General features: G+C 43.8%; 1 protein-coding gene and 1 long non-coding RNA gene across 2 annotated transcripts in view; both read left to right on the top strand.

Moving 5' to 3' along the window:
- LOC105717999 (deleted in malignant brain tumors 1 protein-like) overlaps positions 1-21,577 on the top strand; it is a 48,896-nt gene extending 27,319 nt beyond the window's left edge. Inside the window, exons 22-33 of the mRNA XM_064373622.1 lie at positions 2,178-2,282; positions 3,438-3,476; positions 4,328-4,639; positions 5,215-5,238; positions 5,967-6,011; positions 9,446-9,475; positions 17,862-17,903; positions 18,804-18,842; positions 19,407-19,439; positions 20,117-20,299; positions 20,433-20,449; positions 21,425-21,577. Coding sequence (XP_064229692.1) covers positions 2,178-2,282; positions 3,438-3,476; positions 4,328-4,639; positions 5,215-5,238; positions 5,967-6,011; positions 9,446-9,475; positions 17,862-17,903; positions 18,804-18,842; positions 19,407-19,439; positions 20,117-20,299; positions 20,433-20,449; positions 21,425-21,577 — 1,022 coding nt within the window. The remainder of the gene's footprint in view (positions 1-2,177; positions 2,283-3,437; positions 3,477-4,327; positions 4,640-5,214; positions 5,239-5,966; positions 6,012-9,445; positions 9,476-17,861; positions 17,904-18,803; positions 18,843-19,406; positions 19,440-20,116; positions 20,300-20,432; positions 20,450-21,424) is intronic.
- A 255-nt stretch (positions 21,578-21,832) lies between these two features.
- LOC135273931 (uncharacterized) lies at positions 21,833-25,198 on the top strand. The gene is made up of 3 exons (XR_010341689.1): positions 21,833-22,060; positions 24,537-24,575; positions 25,112-25,198. It is a non-coding gene; the product is annotated as an uncharacterized LOC135273931 (long non-coding RNA).
- The last annotated feature ends 297 nt before the right edge of the window (positions 25,199-25,495 follow it).

Below are 25,495 nucleotides of genomic sequence, written 5' to 3'. Positions count from 1 at the left end.
GGTCAGGGGAAAAGGCTTTTAAAAACACCCCACACACAGGCAAAAAAAAAAAAAAAAAAAAACACCATGATGTGAGAGGTCAAACCTGAAGCCCCTTTGCAGCCAGCTTTAACCAGCAATGGTTCCCTCCCCAAGAAGGAGAGGGAGCCCTCAAAGCTCGACAGCTCTAAGGAAATGCCGACATTCCTCTGCAACACAGCAGCAAAGGGGGAGCCCCCTGGGTGGCGACTGGCCTGTCTGTCTTTCCCAGATGTGGCTCTCAGGCTGACCAATGGCAGCCACTCGTGTGAGGGCTGTGTGGAGCTGCACTACCATGGCAGCTGGGGCACAGTGTGTGATGACAGCTGGGACATGCATGATGCCCAGGTGGTGTGCAGGCAGCTGGACTGCGGCGAGGTAGTGGCAGCCCTGGGGCAGGCACATTTCTCGAGAGGCCAGGGCCCCATTGCTCTGGATGATGTGGGGTGCATGGGGACAGAAACCAGGCTGTGGCAGTACCTACACAGCGACTGGCTCACCCACAACTGTGGTTACCACGAGGATACCAGTGTCATCTGCTCAAGTGGGCCCTGATTCTGAGCTAATGACATTCCCTCTGTCTCCATGAGTCTCCGCCCCACTGCACTCAGAGCCATGGGGAAATCACAGACAGTCCCCAAGCCACTATTCCCCAAGCATCAGCCACTCAGGTCCCCTGCATGATCCCAGCCATTACCCACCTATGGCTCTCACTATATTTTCATAATACTTTCTCTTAACTTGACTCTTCATTTTTTTACTTAAGTGAATTCACTTTACAAGGGAACCTGATATCACACCATAAATGGAGAACCAGGACCACTTGCCACACCTAGGAGGTTAACAAACAGTGAACATATAAAACAATGTTTAAATGTCCAAAAATTAAACAGTGAACGTTCTAATCTAATCAATTCACACCCATGCATATCTGAAAATATCCTTAATCAGAATGAAATTAAATGTGAACTTTTAGATTTTAACACAATAAATATGCAACTGTTAAAATAGAAGATGCTGCACCTCAAACTAACTCATATCCCACCAATGATGAGTCACACCTTTGGGAACCATCTCTTTGGTTTGATCCCTTCATTTTAAGGGCAACCTTGAGAACTTTCCTAACGGCTGGGAGCTCAGGTTCTAGCCCAGAGCTCTTATTCCTCAGTTTTATCTTGATTGACTTTTGGCAAATAAATTCAGTAGTTGGAGTCAAAAATTCCCACCTATCTCTGCATCCTTATGAGTTTGGCTGGGAAGAGGCAAACTGACTTATCATCTAGACCTGGCAGCACCCACCTGAGATAGGATGAAGGAGCAAGGAGCAAGTGACGGTACTGGAACATTCTGAGCAGAAGAGGTCAAGGGACAGAATCAACGCTCTGAGCAAAACAGAAGCTGGTGCCGCATGCCAAGTGACATCAGAGGACAGGACTGGGGCTATAGGGGCCATGGGGTTTGGAACCAGGGCCTTGGGCAGAGCATGGGAGTGGGTCATAGGTGCCTGGATGGACCACCAAGCAGAAGCTCTGAGCTTTTTTTCTTCCTGGCCCTGAGCTCCTGGCCCAGCCTTTTGGCTCCCTCCCTGCACTGAGGTCACTGGAGTATGTCCTTGAGATAAATGCAGTTCTGCCCTTTATGAGCTGACACTTACTCCCAGGCAAGACTCACAATACACCCATGAAGAATTACAAAACCAAACCGACTAGCAATACAAGAGCTGCACTCCAGGGGCCATCCCTGGAGCCACAGTTTGCTAATAACAAAAAAGGTAGGAAGGAAGGGAGGAGAGAGGAGAGAAGAAGGGAAGTGAAGAAAAGGGGAAGGGAGGGGAAGGGAGGGGAAGAGACGAAGGGAAAGGGAGGAAGGGAAGGAGTGGGAGAGAAGAAGGGAAGGAAGGAAGGAGAGAGAGGGAGAGGAAGAGAGAGAGGAAAAAGGAGAAGAAAGGGAAGAAGAAAGAACAAGAAGGATGAAGGGAGGGAGATGACATCGCAGTGTCTGGCAACAGGACAGACACAAACTCGGTGACCCAGGACATCTGGTGGTTGTAACCAAAGTAACTCAGGGCCATTTTCAGATGCCAGATTGTATGCAGTTTCTCCCCAAAACAAGACGTGGTACCTTTCTGACTGAAGTAAGCAAGCCTACCTCTCTTTCAGGTTTAGGTGGACTGAAGGGAGATGAGCTACCCATGCTGTCTATGCCTTCCACTGCCTCTCTGCCTTACCTAGCAGCATCTGCTGCTGTGAGTTACCCAACCTCAGGTAATTTTGGTTGTTTTGAATTGATGAGCTATAACCTGCCCTACCAAAGCCCCTCTATGCAGTAGGGTAGTTATTTAGGATCCAAATGCCCTGGGCTTATCTTCCCAACCTCTTCATTTACTGGCTGTGAGGCCTCTAACAAATCTCTTAGTTGCTTCCTGCCTCCATTTTCTCCTCTGGATGAAGATGAGGAAATCCAGGGGATTTCACTGTGTGAATATCCAGGCCAGGGCTTGCCCTGCAGTGGGCGGGGCATATGACGTCAGCCACTCTCTCTGACCCTCACCTGGTCCAAGGTCAGAGCCCGGCAGGGGTTTATCTCTGGGTACTGCCCTCTACTTGACAGAATTGGTAAGAATGGAAACGCTGAAAGCATTACATTGCAGTTTGCTCCCAGCTCTATTTGGCCAGTGGTCTTTACAGCTCCAACTCAATTCAGCCAGCAGCTCTTCCAGGACAGGTCCTTAGAAGACTAAAGTACAACACGCAGAGAAGCTGGGAAAGAGGGAAATTACCCCAAGCATTTAGAAGCAGCACCAGGGTAACTTATACTGAACAACAGAGGTCACCAAAGGATGCTTTTTTGAATTTAAAATATATCTATTGGCCAGGCACGGTCATTCACGCCTGTAATTCCAGCACTTTGGGAGGCCAAGGTGAGTGGATCACCTTAGGTCAGGAGTTTGAGACCAGCCTGGCCAACATGGAGAAACCCCCTCTCTACTAAAAATACAAAAATTAGCTAGGCATGGTGGCAGTTGCCTGTAATCCCAGCTACTCCGGAGGCTGAGGCAGGAGAATCACTTGAACCTGGGAGGTGGAGGTTGCAGTGAGCTGAGATCATGCCACTACACTCCAGCCTGAGCAACAGAGTGAGACTTCATCTCCAAAAAAATAAAAAATAAAAATTAAATAAAATATACGTATTAAAAAATCAGCCACCAAGCAGTGGTTTTCTCAAGCTTGTATTTCCTAACACTCCAGCTGGGTGGTGGAAGGAGTACTGCCACAGAACAAGGGCATGAGAAGGAAATCCCATCGAGAATCAGAAACTGTCTGCAGATAATCCACAGGGTGGACAGCCCACCCACAATGGGCTGAAAGTTCAATGTTTGATGCTCACCCAAGACGTTGTATAATTTTCTCCTTTTGCAGCATCTTTTTCAAAGCCAACAGAGGTGTCCACATTGACAGGTAACCCTTTCTTCTTACTTCACTGGGCCTCCCTCTATGGAGTTTTAGTTCACAAACATCCCAGCACCATGGGAGGAAGCATCCAGACTTCCACCCTCCTCCATGGCCTCAGGCTGCCAAGGAAAGGGCTGCCAATGTCCAGGTTCACCTGGAAAATCTGTGATTGGAGAGTGACAGGAAAGAGGAGGCTGTGAGATGTAAGAATGGCTTTTGGGGTCTGATTTGGAAGAGGCCCCCAGGAAGGCCAGGTTGCCTGCTTACCCCACATCTCCACACATCCCCATCTGTGGGGTCACCTTGTCTGTGTTCCAAGCACAGCCAGCTTCTGCTCCCTTTTGTAACATTGTCCTTTGCACATAGGGGGCAGCCTGCAATGATGGCTTTTCCCAGTCCCTGGAATGTCTTCACATGTAGATAACTGCCTGATCCCGGGAATAACAGAGATGGGAGCTACTGTTACTATCTTTTGATCAGCGTGTGCAAGAGCACACAGAAACTTACACACACACACACACACATATACACGCATACACAGTGTATGCATGACAGCTTCTTGTGAAAAATCCAACACACCCTGTGAATGTTAGAAACCAAGACTTCACCACACACAGGGAAAGAACAGCTGTGCCATGGGGCAGGCCAGTTCCAGCCAATGGCAAGGAATAACCGTTTCTTAACCAATTGCAAAAACTACATGGAGTAGTACCAAGGCAAACTTGAACAAAATGAAATAAAGAAGGGAGTGAATTCATGATCCTCAATTGTCAGTGCACAATTCCCAGGAAATAGTGGCTTCTCTGGTGGCCTTTGTGGATGAGATTCGTGAGGTTGTTCTTTGTGATGTCCACAAGGTCTGGAACTGCGGCTGGTGAATGGGTCCAGCAGATGTGAGGGCCGAGTCGAGCTCTACCACGCCAATGTCTGGGGCACCGTGTGTGATGACAACTGGTCCATAGAGGATGCCCATGTGGTCTGCAGGCAGCTGCGCTGTGGCCTGGCTGTTTCTGCTCTCCCAGGAGCCAGCTTCAGCCCTGGGTCAGGCAGCATCCTCCTTGATGATGTCAACTGCACGGGAACGGAGTCCTCCCTGGGGCAGTGCCCTCACAGCGGTTGGTTCACCCACAACTGTGGACATCATGAAGATGCTGGTGTCATCTGCTCAGGTGAGTGAAGGTCCCTCCTGGGCCAGTTTTGCAGCTGCCTGAACCAAGCCTGAGATCCTCAGATAGAGTCTGGAAATGCCTCTGTGCCTTAAACCTTTCCCCAGGTGTAGGACAGTGGATTTCTGCTCAGACTCTGGAAAATACACCCAGCTATTCAGTACATAGGAGGGTCCCATTCAACTTGAGCGCCTGCAAAGTTCAATCAATTGTAAAAGAAAGAAAATCATGGGATTTATTTCACGGAGTCATTGGGAGGATTAATTGAGGCAACCCACATAGAACATTTAGTCAAGCATCTGGCAAACCATAAATAGACAAAAATATTACCATTTTGTTGTTATTTTAGTCACAAAGGCAAATTTTATCAACGTCACAGCCTCAAAGTTTGTAGCCAGATTAGACAACCCACAACCCTCACCTGGCTGTATAAACCCAGAGGGGACAGCCCTAGATGCTTAAGACTTATTTGTGCCCAGCTTCCCTGAGTCACATTTAAACAGAAACAATTATCTTTAAACCACTCTACCATTCCAGTTTCTATTATTAAACCACCCTCATTTCCTTTATCTCTGCAGATTCTGCAGCTGCTGGACATCCAGGTATCTGTGAGTTGATGTCCATTTTACTTGCTGACTGATGGCTAGCCGTCACCTCTACTTGGTCTCCGGACCCCAGCCTATGCTGGGTCTCCCTTCTGAGCTTTAACTTTCCTCGACAATGCTCTGAGCTTCGGACCCTTCCACCCTCCCAGAAGGCAAAGACCCAGGGCTGTTTCCCATTCCCTAGGCTGGTGTCAGTAGGTTGATATGTCATCTCTTCCACAGACAAGAGCATTTCAACAGGACTCTAAGATACTAGCTCTAGAACCAAAGGGTTGGTTCATGCAATGGAGGCCATGGCAATCCAGAGAAGGCAGGAGGGCATAGGGGAAGGAGGCCTGGGGCAGAATAGCCTAGGGGCAGGAGAGCCTGGGGGCAGGAGGACCCAGAGACAGGAGCTGCTCCTCTACCTACAGTGCTGCCTGGGTCCCAGCAGCAGCTGCTGAGCTGTATGGTTCTGGCAAGGTGCCCTTGCCTATGGGGCCATATCTTCACAATCCCAACATGAATTTTACTTCTTTTATTTTCATATTCTTAATCAGAATAATATACACCCATGGATGAGGTAGAATCACATTTTAAATGGTAACTATTAGATTAGAGCCTGGATAGTGTTGATTAAAGGCAGACTCAAACGTGGTTTAGATGGTAGTTGAGAAGGGTATGAAATATCGTTGTGTGTGTTTGGAATGTAACTATGGTAAGTATTTTTCTTTTTTACGCCATAGTTTCTTCAACTTCTGGGGAGCACCCAAGCATTTTTCATCTAACAGGTACTTTCCCCATTCTTATATTTTGCAACTGTTTTTCTGAGGCTGAGATCTGACCATTTGTGACTATTGGAAATGCAGCAAATGTGATTTCCCTGGCCCTTGTGCTGTGTGCAATCAGAGCTGTGCTCATGAGAGGCAAGCTGGTGACGTGGAAGATTCTCATGGAGTAGAAGCCTTTCCAAGGAGACAGCCCGCTCAGCCACCACCCTTGGCAGCAGCAGCAGCAGGCCACTGCTCCTGCAGGTCCTTCTACGGGGGCCTCAGGAACCAGCCCCAGTCCCTGGGGATGCAGATCCTGAGAGTTAGCTTCATTTGCTTTGGGCACAGGGGTCGATTTCACTTGGCCAATTCCTTACTTGCTTGTCACAGTGATGTTCTGTCTTCTGCTGCTTGGTTTTCTAATCCCAACGACCTCCATCATTTCTCAATCAATATTTTACAATTTTCTAAATTCAAGTAAAGCAAAATTAATTTTGTGCCAAGAATTCATAATGTTCTTGGAGAAACCTGAGTTAGAAATGCAAAATCTGAGCTCCAACCATTCGACTGCATTTCTTGGAATTTTTTATAAAACCACCAGGAAAATGACACCCATTTTTTTCAAATCTGAAGACTTAGTGTTCAGTGTTTCAGTCATGGTGTGTCAGCATAAAAACTCTGAGTACAAATGGCATCAAATGTTCATCTTCCTTCTTTGTAGCCTCAAATCTCCCAAGTGACCATCAATGATACTACTCTGGCAAAGTTCAAATAGATGCTTCCAATTACTGTCAGACAGTGAGGACCACCCCCATGGGAGGGAAAAGTGGTGTAGAGACATTGTCTAGTTTGAGCTTAATCTTTTAAAGTGCTGATGTGCTTGTGATGATGCCTTGGTTTTCCCTTTCAGCTGCTGAAGTTGCCCCAGCATTGACAGAAATGGTCCCCAGCATTGATAATCCTTTGATTGTTTCCCGCAAAGCTTTCTGATTATTGAATCTTCCTAGGGGATTCCCTGTAATGTCAGTGTCCACCCAGATTCATGTCACCCCAGGACTGAGAAAATATAGAGCTGATACAGACGGAGAGATTACAGAGCTGGCTGCTACTTGTCTAGTCTCTGGATCCTAAAAAATGTTTTTAACTGTGAACCTGGGAAACAGTAATAATGAAATAATGAAAGGTTGAGTTGGATATATCCCCACACTATTGCCTATCAGTTTGATAGCTCTGTTTCAAAACAGATATTTATTCTTATCCTTATAATTGCCATATTTCCAATCCAAAGATGAGGAGAATAAGGTAACAAAATATTGGAAATCACAAATAGGCTCAAAAAAAATCAGTCACTGAATTTGCAAGCACAAGTTTGACTTAGTTGTGAGACCTAGAAGCAGGAAGTCAAAGTGTAGAGTTTTAGAACTTAGGATGTGTATTATTTTAAGAACTAAAGAAAAGTCCCACTAGTGTCTGCCGGAAGAGCTGATCACATTCCAATGGTAACCTCTGGGTATCCCCAGACTTGCCCATTGTCAGGTTGGCAGATGGGAGGAGCCAGTGCAAAGAGCACATGAAGTCTACCACAGTGGCACATGGGGGACTGTGTGTGACAACCTTTGGGGCATTGACACTGCCCACATGGTGTGCCAGCAGCTGGGCTGTGGGAAGGGCATTGACTGGCCCAGGGAATGGCCACTCTGTGGGGCGAGGGGCATGGGACACATCCTCCTGGGAAACATGCAGTGTCAAGGCATGTAGACTTCACTAGGCCGTTGCCACCATCTGGGTCTGTCCATCTACTGCTGTGGCTACCTTGAGGATGCCGGGCTCATCTGCACAGATACTCACTTCCAGCTTTCTCCTGGGGCTGCCTGAGCCATGACTTTCAGTGGGGGACCTGAAAATCAATGTGAGGAAGTTTGGGTCTCACTGGCAACCTCTCAACAAATGCCCAAGGTCCACTGTCAACACTGAGCTCCCTGGGGCAGCATGTATTATATAATGGCATATAATACAACCCTGGGCCAGCCCCAAGTCCCTCAGCCCCACATCGTGCCCCGATGTTGGTTCTGGAGGCCTGTTAGCTATTCTCAGCCTCCCTTAATCTGTTGGTCCACCCAGTGTTTGACTCAAGGCCCAATGAGTTCACTTCAGGGCCCTCACTTTCTGCAGCTTCAAGGAATTACCAGATCCCTTCTGTGAACCACCCATTGGGATAACAGCACTTCCTAGACTTTGTACCGAAATTGTCTGTTTTGAACTTTAAAGCTGACTTTGTAGTGCAGCTCCAGGAAATTCCATGAACAAAACCCATATCCTCTCATCTACATCCTGTGTGAAATCTTTAGCACTATCTTCTTTTGGCTTCTGTGGTTTGAGATAGTTTACATAAAAAAAAAAAAAAAAAAAAAAGAAGCCCAGTTTGCGCATCATCCATGCTTCTTTCTCTTGCCAAAAAAGTAGAATAGAAAAGGAAATGAAATGCAATATTCACTGCTCAGCTTATCTTAATTTTATAGGACAAAGACTAGACTAAAAGGATTTAATTCATCCATTTATTTAACAAATACTTATTGAGCACTTTCTATGTTCCAGGCACAACTCTAGGTGCTGAGGATGTAGCAGTGAACACAACAATCCTTCCCTCATGGAGCTTGCATTTCAGTGGGAGGGTTAGAGTCATTTGTGCATTTAAACAGTAATGGATAATTAACAAAAGTAAATGAGTACTGAATCAAGAGTCATAATATCTTTATCATGTTAAGGAATCACTTTCCTTTAGTGCTCAGACAACTTGGTATTGTATTATAAAACTAGTTTGGTGAAAATGGGAAATCAACGTTAGAAACCTAAAGTCAGAATTAGGAAGGCTCCTAGTACTTTGCCATTCTAGAAATGATATCCTCTTCAGTGCCTCAGTGAAACAGCCTCTCTGACCCATCCTGGGGTTCTCACAACCAATGGGCGTTTCCCACTTTCTGCATTCTTGCATCCCCGTCTCTCTTCCAGTCTCAACTAAGAAACCTTTCTTATTTTTACTTTTACATCTCAAAAGTTGTTCTGGGGCCGGGTGCTGTGGCTCACACCTGTAATCCCAGCACTTTGGGAGGCCGGGGCGGGGGAACACAAGGTCAGGAGATCGAGACCATCCTGGCCAGCATGGTGAAACCCTGTCTCTACTAAAATGCAAAAAATTAGCAGGGCATGGTGGCTCATGTCTGTAATCCCAGCTACTCGGGACGCTGGGGCAGGGGATTCGCTTGAACCTGGGCGGCGGAGGTTGCAGTGAGCCAAGATCGTGCCACTGCACTCCAGACTGGAAACAGAGTAAGACTCCATCTCAAAAATTAAAAAAAAAAAAAAAAAAAAAGTTGTTCTGTATCTAATTGTAATGTATGTGAGACATAAGTTTTTAAAATTAAAAAAATTAATTCCTGTTTGTTTTACAATTTCAGCATCAGCTACAGAAATGACCTCTTCGCCTGGTAATTTTAGTTTCCTTTCTTGCTTTCTGTAAATTAGATATGTGTAGATTACTTTGCATATGGTTAGGGTTGGAGTTTATATCGCATATAAAGTTAAACATCAAGCTTATATCAATGTATAAGGTGATTACATATTCATTAAATGAAGAAGTATATTGAACAGAGATTGTGTGCCTTCCATACAATGCACACAATATGTCCCTCTTTGGTGCAACAGCTGGTCTTTGAAATCAAGTTTTAGTGACATGGCTTCACTTATGTCCTCATCAGTGTCCACACATTTGGGTGTTCAGTGAATCTTGATTTTTTTTTTAACTCCCAAAAAACTTCGGATGTCTCAGGCAAAACTACTTTAATCTGCATTTTGAGAAAATAATGGGCTAGCACATCTCTCAAGTGTGTTTCCAGTACAGTACATTAATCTATTGATATGCAAATCTTAAAGAAGGATTTGCACTGTTAAGTAAGTTAAGGAAATGCCGTATCCTCTCTTGAAGATTTACAGCCTATTAGCACATTAAAGTCTCTGACAAGTCCTATAGTAAGGGATTTTTTTTTTTTAACTTGGTTTAATCCAATGATTCTCAAACTTCTTTGACCACTGAAATCTTTTTTTTTAATATATATATATTTTGGACTTCAGGTTCTGGGGTACATGTGCAGAACATGCAGGATTGTTGCATAGGTACATACATGGCAATGTGGTTTGCTGCCTCCATCCCCCTGTCACCTATATCTGGCATTTCTCCCCATGTTATCCCTCCCCAACCTCCCTACCCCTGCTGCCCTCCTCTATTCCCCCCCAAAACAGACCCCAGTGTATGATATTCCCCTCCCTGTATCCATGTGTTCTCATTGTTCAACACCCACCTGTGAGTGAGAACATGCGGTGTTTGATTTTCTGTTCTTGTGTCAGTTTGCTGAGAATGGTGGTTTCCAGATTCATCCATGTCCCTACAAAGGACACAAACTCATCATTTTTTATGGCTGCATAGTATTCCATGGTGTATATGTGCCACATTTTCCTTGTCCAGTCTATCACTGATGGGCATTTGGGTTAGTTCCAGGTCTTTGCTATTGTAAACAGTGCTGCTATGAATATACATGTGCATGTGCCTTTATAATAGAACTATTTATAATCCTTTGGATATATACCCAGTAATGGGATTGCTGGGTCAAATGGAATTTCTATTTCTAGGTCCTTGAGGAATCGCCACACTGTCTTCCACAACGGTTGAACTAATTTACACCCCCACAAACAGTGTAAAAGTATTCCTATTTCTCCACATCCTCTCCAGTATCTGTTGTCTCCAGATTTTTTAATGATCGCCATTCTAACTGGTATGAGATGGTATCTCAGTGTGGTTTTGATTTGCATTTCTCTAATGACCAGTGATGATGAGCATTTTTTCATATGTTTGTTGGCCTCATAAATGTCTTCTTTTGAAAAGTGTCTGTTCTTGTCCTTCACCCACTTTTGAATGGGTTTGTTTGTTTGTTTCTTGTAAATCTGTTTTAGTTCTTCGTAGATTCTGGATATTAGCCCTTTGTCAGATGGGTAGATTGCAAAAATTTTTTCCCATTCTATTGGTTGCCAGTTCACTCTAATGATTGTTTCTTTTGCTGTACAGAAGCTCTGGATTTTATTTAGATCCCATTTGTCTATTTTGGCTTTTGTTGCCAATGCTTTTGGTGTTTTAGTCATGAAGTCCTTGCATATGCCTATGTCCTGAATGGTTTTGCCTAGGTTTTCTTCTAGGGTTTTTATGGTGTTAGGTCTTATGTTTAAGTCTTTAATTCATCTGGAGTTAATTTTAGTGTAAGGTGTCAGAAACGGGTCCAGTTTCTGCTTTCTGCACGTGGCTAGCCAGTTTTCCCAACACCATTTATTAAACAGGAAATCCTTTCCCTATTGCTTGTTTTTGTGAGGTTTGTCAAAGATCAAACGGTTGTAGATGTGTGGCATTGCCTCCAAGGCCTCTGTTCTATTCCATTGGTCTATATCTCTGTTTTGGAACCAGTACCATGCTGTTTTTATTACTGTAGCCTTGTAGTATAGTTTGAAGTCAGGTAGTGTGATGTCTCCAGCTCTGTTCTTTTTGCTTAGAATTGACTTGGCTATGCAGGCTCTCTTTTGGTTCCATGTGAGGTTTAAGGTGGAGTTCACAGAAGTTCACAGTTCTGTGAAGAGGGTCGTAGGTAGCTTGATGGGGATAGCATTGAATCTATAAATTACTTTGGGCAGTATGGCCATTTTCACAATACTGTTTCTTCCCAACCATGAGCATAGAATATTTTTCCATCTGTTTGTGTCCTCTCTTATTTCCTTGAGCAGTGGTTTGTTGTTCTCTTTGAAGAGGTCCTTTATATGCTTTGTGAGTTTTATTCCTAGGTATTTCATTCTCTTTATAGCAATTGTGAGTGGCAGTTCATTCTTGATTTGGCTCTCTTTTAGTCTGTTATTGGTGTATAGGGAATGCTTGTGATTTCTGCACTTTGATTTTATATCCTGAGACTTTGCTGAAGTTGCTTATCAGTTTCAGGAGACTTTGGGCTGAGATGATGGGGTCTTCTAAATATACAATTATGTCATCTACAAATAGACACAATTTGACTTCCTTCTTTCCTAATTGGATACCCTTTGTTACGTTTTCTTGCCTGATTGCTCTGGCTAGAACTTCCAATATTGTATTGAATAGGAGTGGTGAGAGAGGGCATCCTTGTCTAGTGCTAGATTTCAAAGGGAATGCTTCCAGTTTTTGCCCATTCAGTATGATATTGGCTGTGGTCTGTCATAAATAACTTTTATTATTTTGAGATACATTCCATTGATACCTAGTTTGTTGAGAGTTTTTAGCATAAAGGGCTGTTGAATTTTGTCAAAGGCCTTCTCTGCATCTATTGAGATAATCATGTGTTTTTTGTCTTTGGTTCTGTTTATGTGGTGGATTACGTTTATAGACTTGTGTATGTTGAACCAGCCTTGCCTTCCTGGGATGAAGCCTACTCGATTATGATGGATAAGTTTTTTGATGTGCTGTTGCAATCGGTTTGCCAGTATTTTATTGAAGATTTTTGCATCTAGATTCATCATGGATATTGACCTGAAGTTTTCTTTTCTTGTTGAGTCTCTGCCAGGTTTTGGTATCAGGATGATATTGGTCTCATAAAATGATTTGGAAAAGACTCCCTCTTTTTGGATTGTTTGGAATAGTTTCAGAAGGAGTGGTACCAGCTCCTCTTCGTATGTCTGGTAGAATTCAGCTGTGAATGCATCTGGACCTGGGCTTTTTTTTTTGGTTGGTAGGCTATTAATTGCTGCCTCAACTTCAGCCCTTGTTATACATGGTCTAGTCAGAGTTTCAACTTCTTCCTGGTTTAGGCTTGGGAGGGTGCAAGTGTCCAGGAATTTATCCATTTCTTCCAGGTTTACTGGTTTATGTGCATAGAGTTGTTTGTAGTAATCTCTGATGATAGTTTGTATTTCTGTGGAATCAGTGGTGATATCCCCTTTATTGTTTTTTATTGCATCTATTTGATTCTTCTCTTTTTTCTTTTTTATTAATCTGGCTAGTGGTCTGTCTACTTTGTTGATCTTTTCAAAAAAACAGCTCCTGAATTATTGATTTTTTGAAGGGTTTTTTTGTGTCTCTATCTCCTTCAGTTCTGCTCTGATCATTATTTCTTGTCTTCTGCTAGCTTTTGAGTTTTTTTAATCTTGTTCCTTTAGCTCTTTCAATTTTGATGATTGATAGGGTGTTGATTTTAGATCTTTCCTTCCTTCTCATGTGGGCATTTATTACTATAAATTTTACTCTACACACTGCTTTAAATGTGTCCCAGAGATTCTGGTTGTTGTGTCTTTGTTCTCATTGGTTTCGAAGAACATCTTTATTTCTGCCTTCATTTCATTGTTTATCCAGTCAACATTCAAGAGCCAGTTGTTCAGTTTCCATGAAGTTGTGTGGTTCTGAGTTAGTTTCTTAATCCTGAGTTCTAATTTGATTGCAGTGTGGTCTGAGAGACTGTTTGTTATGATTTCCATTCTTTTGCATTTGCTGAGGAATGATTTACTTCCAATTATGTGGTCAGTTTTAGAGTAGGTGTGATGTGGTGCTGAGAAGAATGTATATGCTGTGTATTTGGGGTGGAGAGTTCTGTAAATGTCTGTTAGGTTTGCTTGGTCCAGATCTGAGTTCAAGTCCTGGATATCCTTGTTAATGTTCTGTCTTATTGATCTGTCTAATATTGACAGTGGAGTCTTAAAGTCTCCCACTATTATTGTGTGGGAGTCTAAGTCTCTTTGTAGGTCATTAAGAACTTGCTTTATGTATCTGGGTGCTCCTGTATTGGGTGCATATATATTTAGGATCATTAGCTCTTCTTGTTGCATTGATCCTTTTACCATTATGTAATGCCCTTCTTTGTCTCTTTTGACCTTTGTTGGTTTAAAGTCTATTTTATCAGAGACTAGGATTGCAACTCCTGCTTTTTTTGTTGTTGTTGTTTGTTTTGCTCTCCATTTGCTTGGTAAATCTTCCTCCATCCCTTTATTTTGAGCCTATGTGTGTCCTTGCATGTGAGATGGGTTTCCTGGATACAGTACACAGATGGTTTTTGACTTTTTATTCAATTTGCCAGTCTGTGTCTTTTGATTGGGGCATTTAGCCCATTTACCTTTAAGGTTAATATTGTTATGTGTGAATTTGATCCTGCCAGTTTGATGCTAGCTGGTTGTTTTGCCCATTAGTTGATGAAGTTTCTTCATTGTGTCGATGTTCTTTACCATTTGGTACATTTTTTGGAGTGGCTGGTACTGGTTGTTCCTTTCTATGTTTAGTGCTTGTTTCAGGAACTCTTGTAAGGTAGGCCTGGTGGTGACAAAAATCTCTCAGCAATTGCCTGTTCATAAATGATTTTATTTCTCTTCACTTATGAAGCTTAGTTTGGCTGGATATGAAATTCTAGGTTGAAAGTTCTTTACTTTAAGGATGTTGAATATTGGCCCCCACTCTCTTCTGGCTTGTAGGGTTTCTGCAGAGAGATCCGCTGTGAGTCTGATGGGCTTCCCTTTGTGGGTAACCTGACTATTCTCTGTGGCTGCCCTTAGCATTTCTTCCTTCATTTCAACCCTGGTGAATCTGATGATTAAGTGCCTTGAGGTTACTTTTCTTGAGGAATATCTTTGTGGTGTTCTCTGTATTTCCTGGACTTGAATATTGGCCTGCCTTGCTAGGTTGGGGAAGTTCTCCTGGATAATATCCTGAAGAGTGTTTTCCAGCTTGGATTCATTCTCTCTGTCACATTCAGGTACACCTATCAAACGTAGATTAGGTCTTTTCACATAATCCCATATTTCTCGGAGGCTTTGTTCATTTCTTTTCACTCTTTTTTCTCTAATCTTGCCTTCTTGTTTTATTTCATTGAGTTGATCTTCGACCTCTGATATCCTTTCTTCTGCTTGATCGATTCAGCTATTGAAACTTGTGCATGCTTCGTGAAGTTCTCAAATTGTGTTTTTCCTTTCCATCAAGTCATTTATATTCTTCTCTAAGCTGTTTATTCTCATCAGCATTTCGTCAAACCTTTTTTCAAGGTTCTTGGTTTCTTTGCATTAGGATAGAACATGTTCTTTTAGCTCAGAGAAGTTTGTTGTTACCTTCTGAAGCTGGTTTCTGTCAATTCATCAGACTCATTCTCCATCCAGCTTTGTTCCTTTGCTGGTAAGGAGTTGTGATCCCTTGGAGGAGGTGAGGTGTTCTGGTATTGGGTGTTTTCATCCTTTTTGTGCTGGTTTCTTCCAATCTTTGTGGATTTATCTACCTTTGGTCTTTGTAGTTGGTGACTTTCAGATGGGGTCTCTGATTGGACATCTTTTTTTATTGATGATGAAGTTCTTTCTTTCTGTTTTTTAGTTTTCCTTCTAACAGTCAGGCCCCTCTGCTGTAAGACTGCTACAGGTCCACACCAGACCTTGCTTGCCTGGGGATCACCTGTGGCAGCTGCAGAACAGTAAGGGTTGCTGCCAGTTTCTTCTGTTATCTTTGTCCCAGAAGGATATCTACCAGATGTCAGTCTGAGCTCTCCTTTATGAGGTGTTTCTTTGGATATATGGGGGTCAGGGAGCTGCTTGAGGAGATGGTCTGTCCCTTATAGGAGCTCAAGTGCTGAGCTGTGAGCTTCATTGTTCTGTGCAGAGCTGCTGGGCAGGTACATTTAAGTCTTCTGCAGCAGAACTCATAACCACCTTTTTTCCCAGGTGCTCTGTCCTGGGAAGGTGGGGCTTTATTTATAAGTTCCTGACATGTTGCTGCCTTTTTTCAGAGCTGCCCTGTCCAGCAAGGAGGTAGCCTAGTCACAGTCTGCCAGCAGAGGCATTGCTGAGCTGCTGTAGGCTCTGCCCAGCTGCTATGTGAACTTCCTTGTGGTTTTGTTTATAGAGGTATAGTTAGAAATGCCTCAGTAATGGCTGTCTGCCTCTGTAATGGCAGACTGCCTCAGTAATGGTAGACCGCCTTAGTAGTGGTGGACCACTCGGTAGTGGTGGACTGCCTCAGTAATGGCAGACGCCCTTCCCCCTACAAAGTTGGACCATCAAGCGTCCAGCTGCACTTGCTGCAAAACTCTCAATCCAGAGCGTTTCAGATTGCTGGTCTTTGTGGGAGTGGGACCTGCCAAGTCAGATCACCTGGCTCCCTGTTTCAGCCCCTTTTTTCCATTGAATGGGCAGCTTTGTCTCCCAGGCATTCCAGCACCAGTTGAAATGGCCGCCTAGATTTCTGTGAGTTTTTGAGCAGAGACCCGCTGCACGGGCTGAAACAGCCATGCTGGAAGCTCATGGCACTTTTCAGGCTGGGAATCTCCTGGTCTGTGGGCAGCAATAACTCATTTGGAAATGTGGTGATCACTCACCCTCTGCGTTGTGCTCTCTGGGAACTGCACTCCAGAGCTGTTCCTATTTGGGCATCTTGGATCCACCTCCTGACCACTGAAATCTTTTGAGTGGCAATGCAGCCTAGCAGGATTTGGAGCCAGAGAACCTGGGATTATGTTCTGGCTCCAGCCTTAACCAATTGGGTGACAGAGGTCAAGTCCCCTCACCTTTCAGAGCTTCAGGTTCTTCATGTGTAGAACGAGAGGATGAAAATAGTCACCTCAGAATCTTGTCCTGGGGACTGAGTGGTCACATTTATGTAAGAACACAGTGATAGGAGCTTCACAGTCACATCCTTGGGGATGTGTGTTCTGCCGCCTGCCAAGATCTGGCTTGGCTTCCTAATGGAAGCAACCCATGTGTCCTTTTATAAAATTGCCTCCTCTGGATACTTTGGGGTCATCCTAAGGCTTAAGTTAACCATTGTTTGGCTAAATAAGCTAGCAAAATACCATATCAATTCAAGTCAGCTCAAATCAAGTTTTTTCTGAACTGTCCATATTTCCATGGTCCTTATTTTCAGAAATCTCAAAGCCTTCTGCCAGGATTGGTACACACTAACCTCTAAGGAAAATCAAACAAGGAAACATGTAGATCTTTTGGTGACTGGATCTGTGAAAATTGTCCACCCGTTCTTTCAGTTGAGAAGTCATATAGCACCATCACAGTGTAATGTTTTTCTAAGAGTTGGAAGAAACCTTAGAGATTGCTCAGACTGGAAGTCACAAGTGGGCAGTTTTGACCTGCCATTGTGCTTGGATGCAGACAACTCAGTTTTATCCAGTCATGTTTGAATTATTTTTAATCCCACCTGTTAATAATGGAAGATATCCTACAAAAATCCAGATTTCCAGCTTTGATAGAAACATCTGAGAATGGTCAACAGTAGCATGAATTTCAGCAGGGCACCTGTTGGCTGGGACTGAGTAGGGAATGGCTGCTCCCTTTATATGGCATAGGCTCTCTCTCCCATTTCTTCCTGGCCCCCATGCGTGTCTAATCCTATCTCCATTTGCGTGCTTTGTGCTTCTCAAACTTTACTGTGTACATAGCTGTCATGGAGATCTTGTTAAAATACAGATTCTGGTTCAGTGAATCTTGAGAGCCCATATTTCTAACAAGGTGATACAGATGCTGTTCTGCCATGGAACAGCCCTTTGGATGCAGCAGCTGAAGCTCAGAGATGCAAAGGAGCTTGTCCAAGGTCACATGCTGTGTTCCACAAAGACTAGATACCAGAACCCAAGTCTCTTGGGTCCTAACCCCATGTACCACCTGCCCCATTATTAATCCCCTTAGCTTAATAAACAGATAATAGGAGAATCAAACAGGAACATGGCTGGGGCATAATTTGTAAACAGGGTAATTTTTTAAAATTCTTTACCAATGAACTTGATTGATAAGGATGGCATTTAACTACAATTTTCTCTTAACTTGTGCTTGTCTTGATAGTTCCTGCTTCAATTTCAGCCACAGATTTGGCCCTTACACCTGGTAAGAAGTTTTTTCTTAGTATCTCCTTTACTACCTATATAAGGGATATTGCTATGCTGAAATTTACCAAGCTAGTAAAATTTGTCCAGGAGTCACTTGGCTAAATTAATTTCTTGGGAAATAGACTAGAATCCAGAAATAGACAAAGAGTACCTCATGAGGCCAAATTGAGATTCTAGCATTCAAGCTCAAGTGTTTGAATACCCACAGAAGTATATCATAGAGCCTGCTATTCAGAGCCTGTTCTTACTTTCTACACACTCATAAAAACTGGCTATCTGCTCTTGCTGCTGACGATATATTACTAGAGACAACAGGTTGGGAGGGAGTGCGGGGGGCTAGGAGGTATAGACCTAATAAAGAAGCTACATTGGCAATGGCAGGAAATATTAACAGATGCTCTGATAGCCACAGAAGGGTTCAGAGAAACCATTCAATGTCATTTTCCAAATGGGGCAAAGATGCCCGATTACCTTATATGGAGCTATATGGAGCAAAAATGCCCACTTAACTTTGAAACACCTGTGTGTTGCATCCTTGAACAACAATGATACCCTCATTGACAAGGCTGAATTCATGCATGTTCAAGTATGATCAATATCTTTTATTTAAAAGGACAGGGAAACATGTTTCAGTTCAGGAAGGTTTTAATTTATACCAGTGCATATGTTTTTAATTTGGGAAGATGGGAATTTGAGAGGGTGGAAAACAGCTAGTCATCATAGGTGGATTTTTGCAACAGCAAAGCCTCCTACTAAATGAGACCACAGTAAAGGCAGAATTGTGTATAATCAGAAAATGAATAAAAATTTTCTGATCAAAATCAAAGAAAAAGAAAAAAAAGAAGAAAAAAATTTTCAGATCAATTGACTAACATTTTTGCTTGTGTTTCATATTCAGGCATAACTTCCACTTCAGAAGAAGTAACTCCTTCATCTGGTAATGCCCTCTGCCCACTGCACTACAAATGTTTGCAAATGGGACACCAGGATCACTCTGTCTGCCACTGGGGCTGAGACTAGGCAGGCTTGGGGGCGGTGTGGTATCAAGTTGTCATTGTCTTTGAGCAAGGTGCCTCATCCAGGCCAGACCCTCTGCCTGGCATGAGGTGGAGGTTGGAGGATGGTAAGATGGAGAGAGGACCTTCCTGACTAGGTCCTATCACCTGCCATGGGTTCTGGTACCCTCATACATCTGTCCTTCATAGCACTTGCTACAATTACAATTTACATTTCTATGTATGATCATTTGACCTCATCTGAGTTTCCCATGACACAGTCCTCTCTTTGAGGACAGAAAGAACCATATGTGGTTTTGTTGGCTGTTTTACTCCAGCCCTAGCACAGTCCCTGGCACAGAGGAGTGAGGAGTCGATATTTGTCAAATAAATGAAGGTCGTGTTTTCTGTGTTCTAGGGACAGAGAAAAGAAAACAAATTAACTATGAAACAAAATCCGTTTGCCATTCGGTAGGTTTTGACCAATTACCTTTTCCCATTTCCAGAATCTTTGAATACTGCTCTAACCACCTCAACAGGTAATTTAAGTGTTATTTTGGGTTCCATCTTGCTTGCTATGATTTATTTTATTCGGTTTCCCAGTGAGTTTATTAAGCAACTTTTTATGTCCTGGTTAAATTCTTTAATTTTTAGTAATCTTTTGAGTTTTAAAATATGTCTATATTGACCTTACTCTTAAAGGCCATCTCTGATCCCCCGATGGTCAGTGAATTCTGGGCAACAAATGCATAAGCCAAGGGAAAAACTTGTCCAATCCATTAGGCCAAGTTGAATCCACGAACACATTCAGTGACTGACAGGTAGTCTAAGGCAGGAGTCCTCAACCCCCAAGCCACAGACCAGTAGGGCTCCATAGCTATTAGGGACTGGGCCACACAGCAAGAGGTGAATGGTGGGCGAGTGGGCATCACCACCTGAGCTCTGCCTCCTGTCAGATCAGTGGCAGCATTAGATTCTCATGGGAGCGCAAAGCCTGTGTGAACTGCAACCATGTGAAGGATCTAGGTTGTGTGCTCCTTATGAGAATCTGACTAATGCCTGATGATCTGAGGGAGAACAGTTTCATCCTAAAACCTTCCCCCGTCCTCCCTGCCATCCGTGAAAAATTTGTCTTCCACAAAAACAGACCCCTGGTGCCAAAAAGGTTAAGGACCACTGGTGTAAGTTAATCACCTACTCGAGTCTGTGGAGAAAGCTTCTCCTGGAGACCAGCCACCAACCAGTCTTGCCAGAATGGAAAGAAGTCAAGCCGTGGTTTTCCCTGATCCTCCTCGACATTCACCAGCTTTCAGTGAGGAGGACCAAGACAGTGAGGGACGCAGAGTTGACCAAGACAGAAGTAACTCACCTCTTATACAACAGATTTTGAGTGATGCTGGTTGGAATTATCCAAGGAGTTTCTAATGTGACTCCGGGTTCAAGAACTTCACAAATAAAGTGTAGAGAAATCTGTGGGGGGTTTTTTGGTGAAGGAAGGGGGATAATAAGGATGGTGGTCTTCCCTGTTCTAGGTGCCGAAGCAAATGAGGTATAAAACATCAGATTCAGCACCAAAATGAGGCCTTTATTACTGATAAAGCTGGATTGGCGGGAAACAGCACAAAAGACAAATGGACCTGCCACCGCTCCCCACCCTCAGCTAGATGTTGGGACAGCCCAGCTAGGGACCGTTCCTGCCACTGCTCCCCACCCTCAGCTAGATGTTGGGACAGCCCAGCTAGGGACCGTTCCTGCCACCGCTCCCCACCCTCAGCTAGATGTTGGGATAGCCCAGCTAGGGACCGTTCCAGTCTGCAAAGCTGATCTTTCCTGGGTCACTGCCTCCAGCCATTTGAAAGGAGGAGAAAGGCTGGGAAAGCAAGTCCTCACACACAGAATCTTTGTTAGATTAGCTCCATACCGCTGAGAAACCTGGCCCGTGGCTGTGGCTCCCCAGATGGTCACCTCTACCTCCATGGGAAGAAGTAGCATTTTGGCAAGAGGAATGGAGACCCATGGGAAGGAATGGAGACCCACGGGAATGAATGGAGGGGTGGTTCAGAGGCAGTAGGGCCTCTGGAGATGCCTTGCCACGGCTCCTGACTGCAGAGCAGGAGGACAAGCCTGGCAGTCACTCTAGAGAGTCACTCTAGACAGTGACACACCACCTGTAGAGGTGCGTGTGCCTGATGAGACTGTCTTAATGCTGCCTTGTCCTTTGTGTTCACTTGCAGCTTCCATGTCCACTGCCGAGACCTCCACACCAGGTAGAACACTCTGCTGTTCTGTCAGTGCCTCTTCTTGGAGTTCTATTTATCAACATGGAATTCAAAACTTTTGTCCCCAACATAGCCTCAGTAAAAACAGAAACCCAGGAGTCCCCTCCACTAGTATATGTCTCTTCCTTTTATATCTAGAGATCTCTTCAACCTCAGCAGAAGGGACCTCTCCATCTGGTAAGGTCTCTCTCGTGGTACTGTTTAAGTTAGTGAGACTAGCTTCTTGTATGTCATGTTCTATTCAGAAAATGAGCCTCAGTAATGATCATTTTTACCGCAAAGTTAACCTCATTGAAAAGACACAGCCGGACTTTTCCACTCATGTTTGTGTCCTGCTCTCTTTGTTAATGCATAGATGCATCTTCAACTTCAGCAGAAGTGGACACGCCTTCTGGTAATATTTTCTGCCTGTCGCATTTCTAAAGTTCAATATGATCAACTTTTTTTTTCTCTTTCTCTGTGGCAAATGAGCATACATAGGTACTGGCTGTTCTGTCTATGGTATGAGCCTCAATGTGAACAGAAACTCCAGCATCCTTTTCACAGAAACTGAGGTTCCTGTTCTCTTCATCCATAGACACAGAAGGGGCCCCTCCACCAGGGCACGCCTTCTGCTTGCTGCACTGGTCTTGATGAGATGTGCCCACGGGAGGCCAGGGCTGGGGGTCCACCCTCTCCTGCTTGGCCATGTTTGTCAGGTTTCAGGTGATGCTCTGACCCTGCCAGCACACCTGAACACACAGGCGAAAACACTGGGTTGTGATATGGTTAGTTCTATCCATCTGCTCTTCTGTTTTCCACCGTGTAGTTGGTCAAACCAAAACATTCCTCTGCATTTGCAGATATGACTTCCACTGCAGCTGAAGTATCCTCTTCACCAGGTGTGCTCCCTGCTCCTTGCAGCAGCCCTGATGAGTGACTTTCTGAGAATGCTCAGTGCAGCAAGAGTTTACACACCCAGAATAAACACTTCTGTTTCCCCAGGCAAGGTCAGGGGAGAAGAGAAGAGAGGTCAGGGGAGAAGAAAGGAGAAGTCAGGGGAGAAGAGAGGAGAGGTCAGCAGAGTCCACTCAACTCCCCAGAGGATTCCAGGACACTCCTCTATTACTAGTCATGAAACTGAATGCAGTGTAGGTGGATGCTGGGGAGAGGATAAATAGGATAAAATAGCTTAAAATCTCAAGACTTTAGAGATGGTCTAGAGTAGGGATTCCCAAATGTGCATACGTGTGTGAGCCTCATGTGGAACTTGCGAAATGCAAATTCAGTGGCTCCAGGTGGAGCTTTTCTAAGGCTTCCAGGCGATGCCACTGCTGCTGGTCATGGACCTGGCTGGGGGAGTAAGATGTTGAACCACCACCCTCATTTTGGAGGAAAATGAGGCCCAAAGAAGGAAGAGATCTCCCTAAAGTCACAGAGCTAGGGCGAGGCAGAGCCAGGTGTCCTGACTCCTGCCCAAAGTCCCTTCTACTCTTACGCTCTGCTGATGAATCCATCTCTGTGATTCTCCCAAATCCCTATGACATTGACATCTTCAGTAACAAGGCTCTGCTGCTTTCTTCTATTTTATTTATTTTCTTCTTTTTTTTTTTCTTCAAGCCCTGGGTACTTTGAAGACATGGGGGTAAAATTCAGTGAAACCAAAGTTCAGCGCTTTCTTTTCACTTATGTTTAAGTATGGCCAGTCAGCTGGCCGGCCTTCCTTCTTTCCTTCCTTTCTTCCTTCCTTCTTTCCTGCCTGCCTGCCTGCCTGCCTCCCTCCTTCCTTCCCTCCCTCCTTCCCTCCCTTTCTCCTGTGGGGATCGCTCCAGCGTAGAGACCCCTAAGTGTCTCCGCCATAATGGAGTTTGAGCCCAGACACATTTCTCCCCTCCTGGACGCAGTCGAGCTAAGGGAAAGAAGGAAGTGCAAAAAGTTTGATTTTGCAGAAGTTTTCTGGTTCACTGATCTAACAGCTTGGCTGGGTGAAGGCTGTGTGGTTTCACTGCACATGCTATTTCTCGAAGTTTCTGCTCTGGGCTTGTTTTATGACTCCGTTACCAGGTACTCACTGAAGCTTGTGACTATTCATATGACATTTGAAATTGTTACCTCTAAGATTTATACCTTGGTTTGACCGTTGTAAAATTGATCTTGTTTTTGTGTTTCTGATTATCGGATAAGTAAAAAAGGTCACCTGTTTGTTTTATGACTTCTTGATCAATCTTTATGACAGTTGATTGTATGCTTCTCCTTTTACTAGTTTTAACTTGAACCCTAGGCTTGTAATGTTGTGATTCTCTCTTCTCCTTTGTTGTAGTTACCTCACTAAGTAACCTGATGTCAGCCACTGCAGGCTAAAGGGTATATAATGAGACCCTGTGCACAAAATAAATTGCTGACTTGGGCAATCCTCGTCAGCCCTCCAGACCCCAAAACTTTCCTGTCGTTCTTTTCTTCCGCGCACTCTCTCTTCCAGGTATTGGGACCCTCTTGCTGGTCAAGAGACCCCCGGCAGACATGCCGATCTCACAGACCACAACATTCTCCTATTTCTTCTTTCCTTCTTCCCTCCCTCCCTTCCTTTCTTCCTTCCTTCCTCCCTCTCTCCTTCCCTTTCCTCCTACCTCCATTCCCCATTTACTCACTTCCTTCCTTCCCACCCACACCATAACTCTACTTTCGTCAGAAGATTCCTTTGCCTGTAATTCTCACTGACTGTTGACATCACATCAGCCTTTTCTTTGTGGATCTGGTTGATGATAACTGGGTCGGTTTGGTGACAGATTAGGTGACACTTGCAGGTTTTACGTCCTTTGTGAAGGCATGCCAGTGAAATCACTTCCCGTTTGGGAAGGGCCACTTGGAGTGGGAGAAAAGGCGTGGTGACCATTAAACCCTTCCCTTCCTTCCCCTTCACCCCTGTTAGCCACAAGGGGCCCGGGTGAAGGCAACTCCCACAGCTATGCTCTGTATTCTAAGGCAAAGTGCTTAGAATACATGCTTTGGGGCCTCACAGGCGTGAGCTGTAGACAATCTGAGCACGCTATACAACCCCTGAGTCTCCATTTCCTCATCTCCAAAATAATGACAATACTTACCTAAAACATTTGTCGTGAGGATTAGAGATGCAAATTATCTGATATATTGTAGATGTTCGGAATGAGAGCTGTCAATCTCCCTCGCAAAATGCCAACTTCTCATACTCCAGTTCATGCCTGAATGTGTAAATCCACAAGATAAATGCACAGGGTGGATTTCTATTGCATATCACTATGAAATAGGCTTATTTTCATACACTTGTCGTCTACAGTGTAAAATTTCAATGAAACCAAATTTTAATGCTTTATTTTCAAGAGAATTTTTTTTTTTTGGCAGCCGCAGATCTAATTTCAACCAAAGCGACACCATCACCTGGTAATGATCTTATGCCTGTTGCTAGATTAATGCTTCATTTTATTATTTGCACGACCATATTCTTTCATAAACTCCATAGTTAATTTTTCTACCGGGATTTCCTCTGTATATGTTACTGTGGAATTACATTTCTCAGATATGGCTTTTCTCTTATCTAAAAATTTTTCTGAGCAAACTCACTTGATTTTCTTGGCTTCATTTTCAACCCCTATAAAACTGTTTTCTACAAAATATAATTTTTTAATTATTCCTTGCAAAATTCAGTATATTTATAAAGCTGCTTTTCTGACCATTTAATGCATTATTTTATATCTGGAAAATAAACAGGATACAGCACCACTTACTACTTTTTTTTTTTTTTTTTCCTGAGACAGGGTCTTGCTCTGTTCCCATGGCTGGAGTGCAGTGGTGCAATCACAGCTCACTGCAGCCTTGACCTCTTGTGCTCAAGTGATCCTCCCACCTTCGCCTCCCAAGTAGCTAAGACTGCAGGTGTGCATCACCATGCAGCTAATTTTTAAAATTTCCCTTTATAGATGCCGGATCTCGCCATGTCACCCAGGCTGATCTTGAACTCCTGGGCTCAAGTGATTCTCCCACCTCAGCCTCCCAAAGTGCTGGGATTACAGGTGAGCAAGCTGTAATTTAGTACATTTTGGTGGCAGGAAATACATTTTGATGGCAAGAAAATAAAACTTAATGGATAATATTTCTGCACCCAAACCAGAGTAGGAACTTAAACAATGTATTAGTATCTGAAATTAGAGCAAATGTTTGGTTCTTTTTCAGCTTTGTATATAAATATGAATACACATTTTTTAAGGTTTTTTTTTCTTATTTACAGTGAAAATTTCAGTTGATGAAAAGACGGTCCCTGTACTTGGTAATTTACGTTTGTTTCTGAACACTAAAATGATCAT

Source organism: Aotus nancymaae, unplaced genomic scaffold, assembly GCF_030222135.1.
Source record: "Aotus nancymaae isolate 86718 unplaced genomic scaffold, 86718_ANA_hifiasm-v0.15.2.pri h1tg000010l, whole genome shotgun sequence".
NCBI lineage: Eukaryota > Metazoa > Chordata > Mammalia > Primates > Aotidae > Aotus > Aotus nancymaae.
The sequence above is the reverse complement of the archived record's forward strand: the minus strand, read 5'-3'. Positions and strand labels throughout refer to the sequence as shown.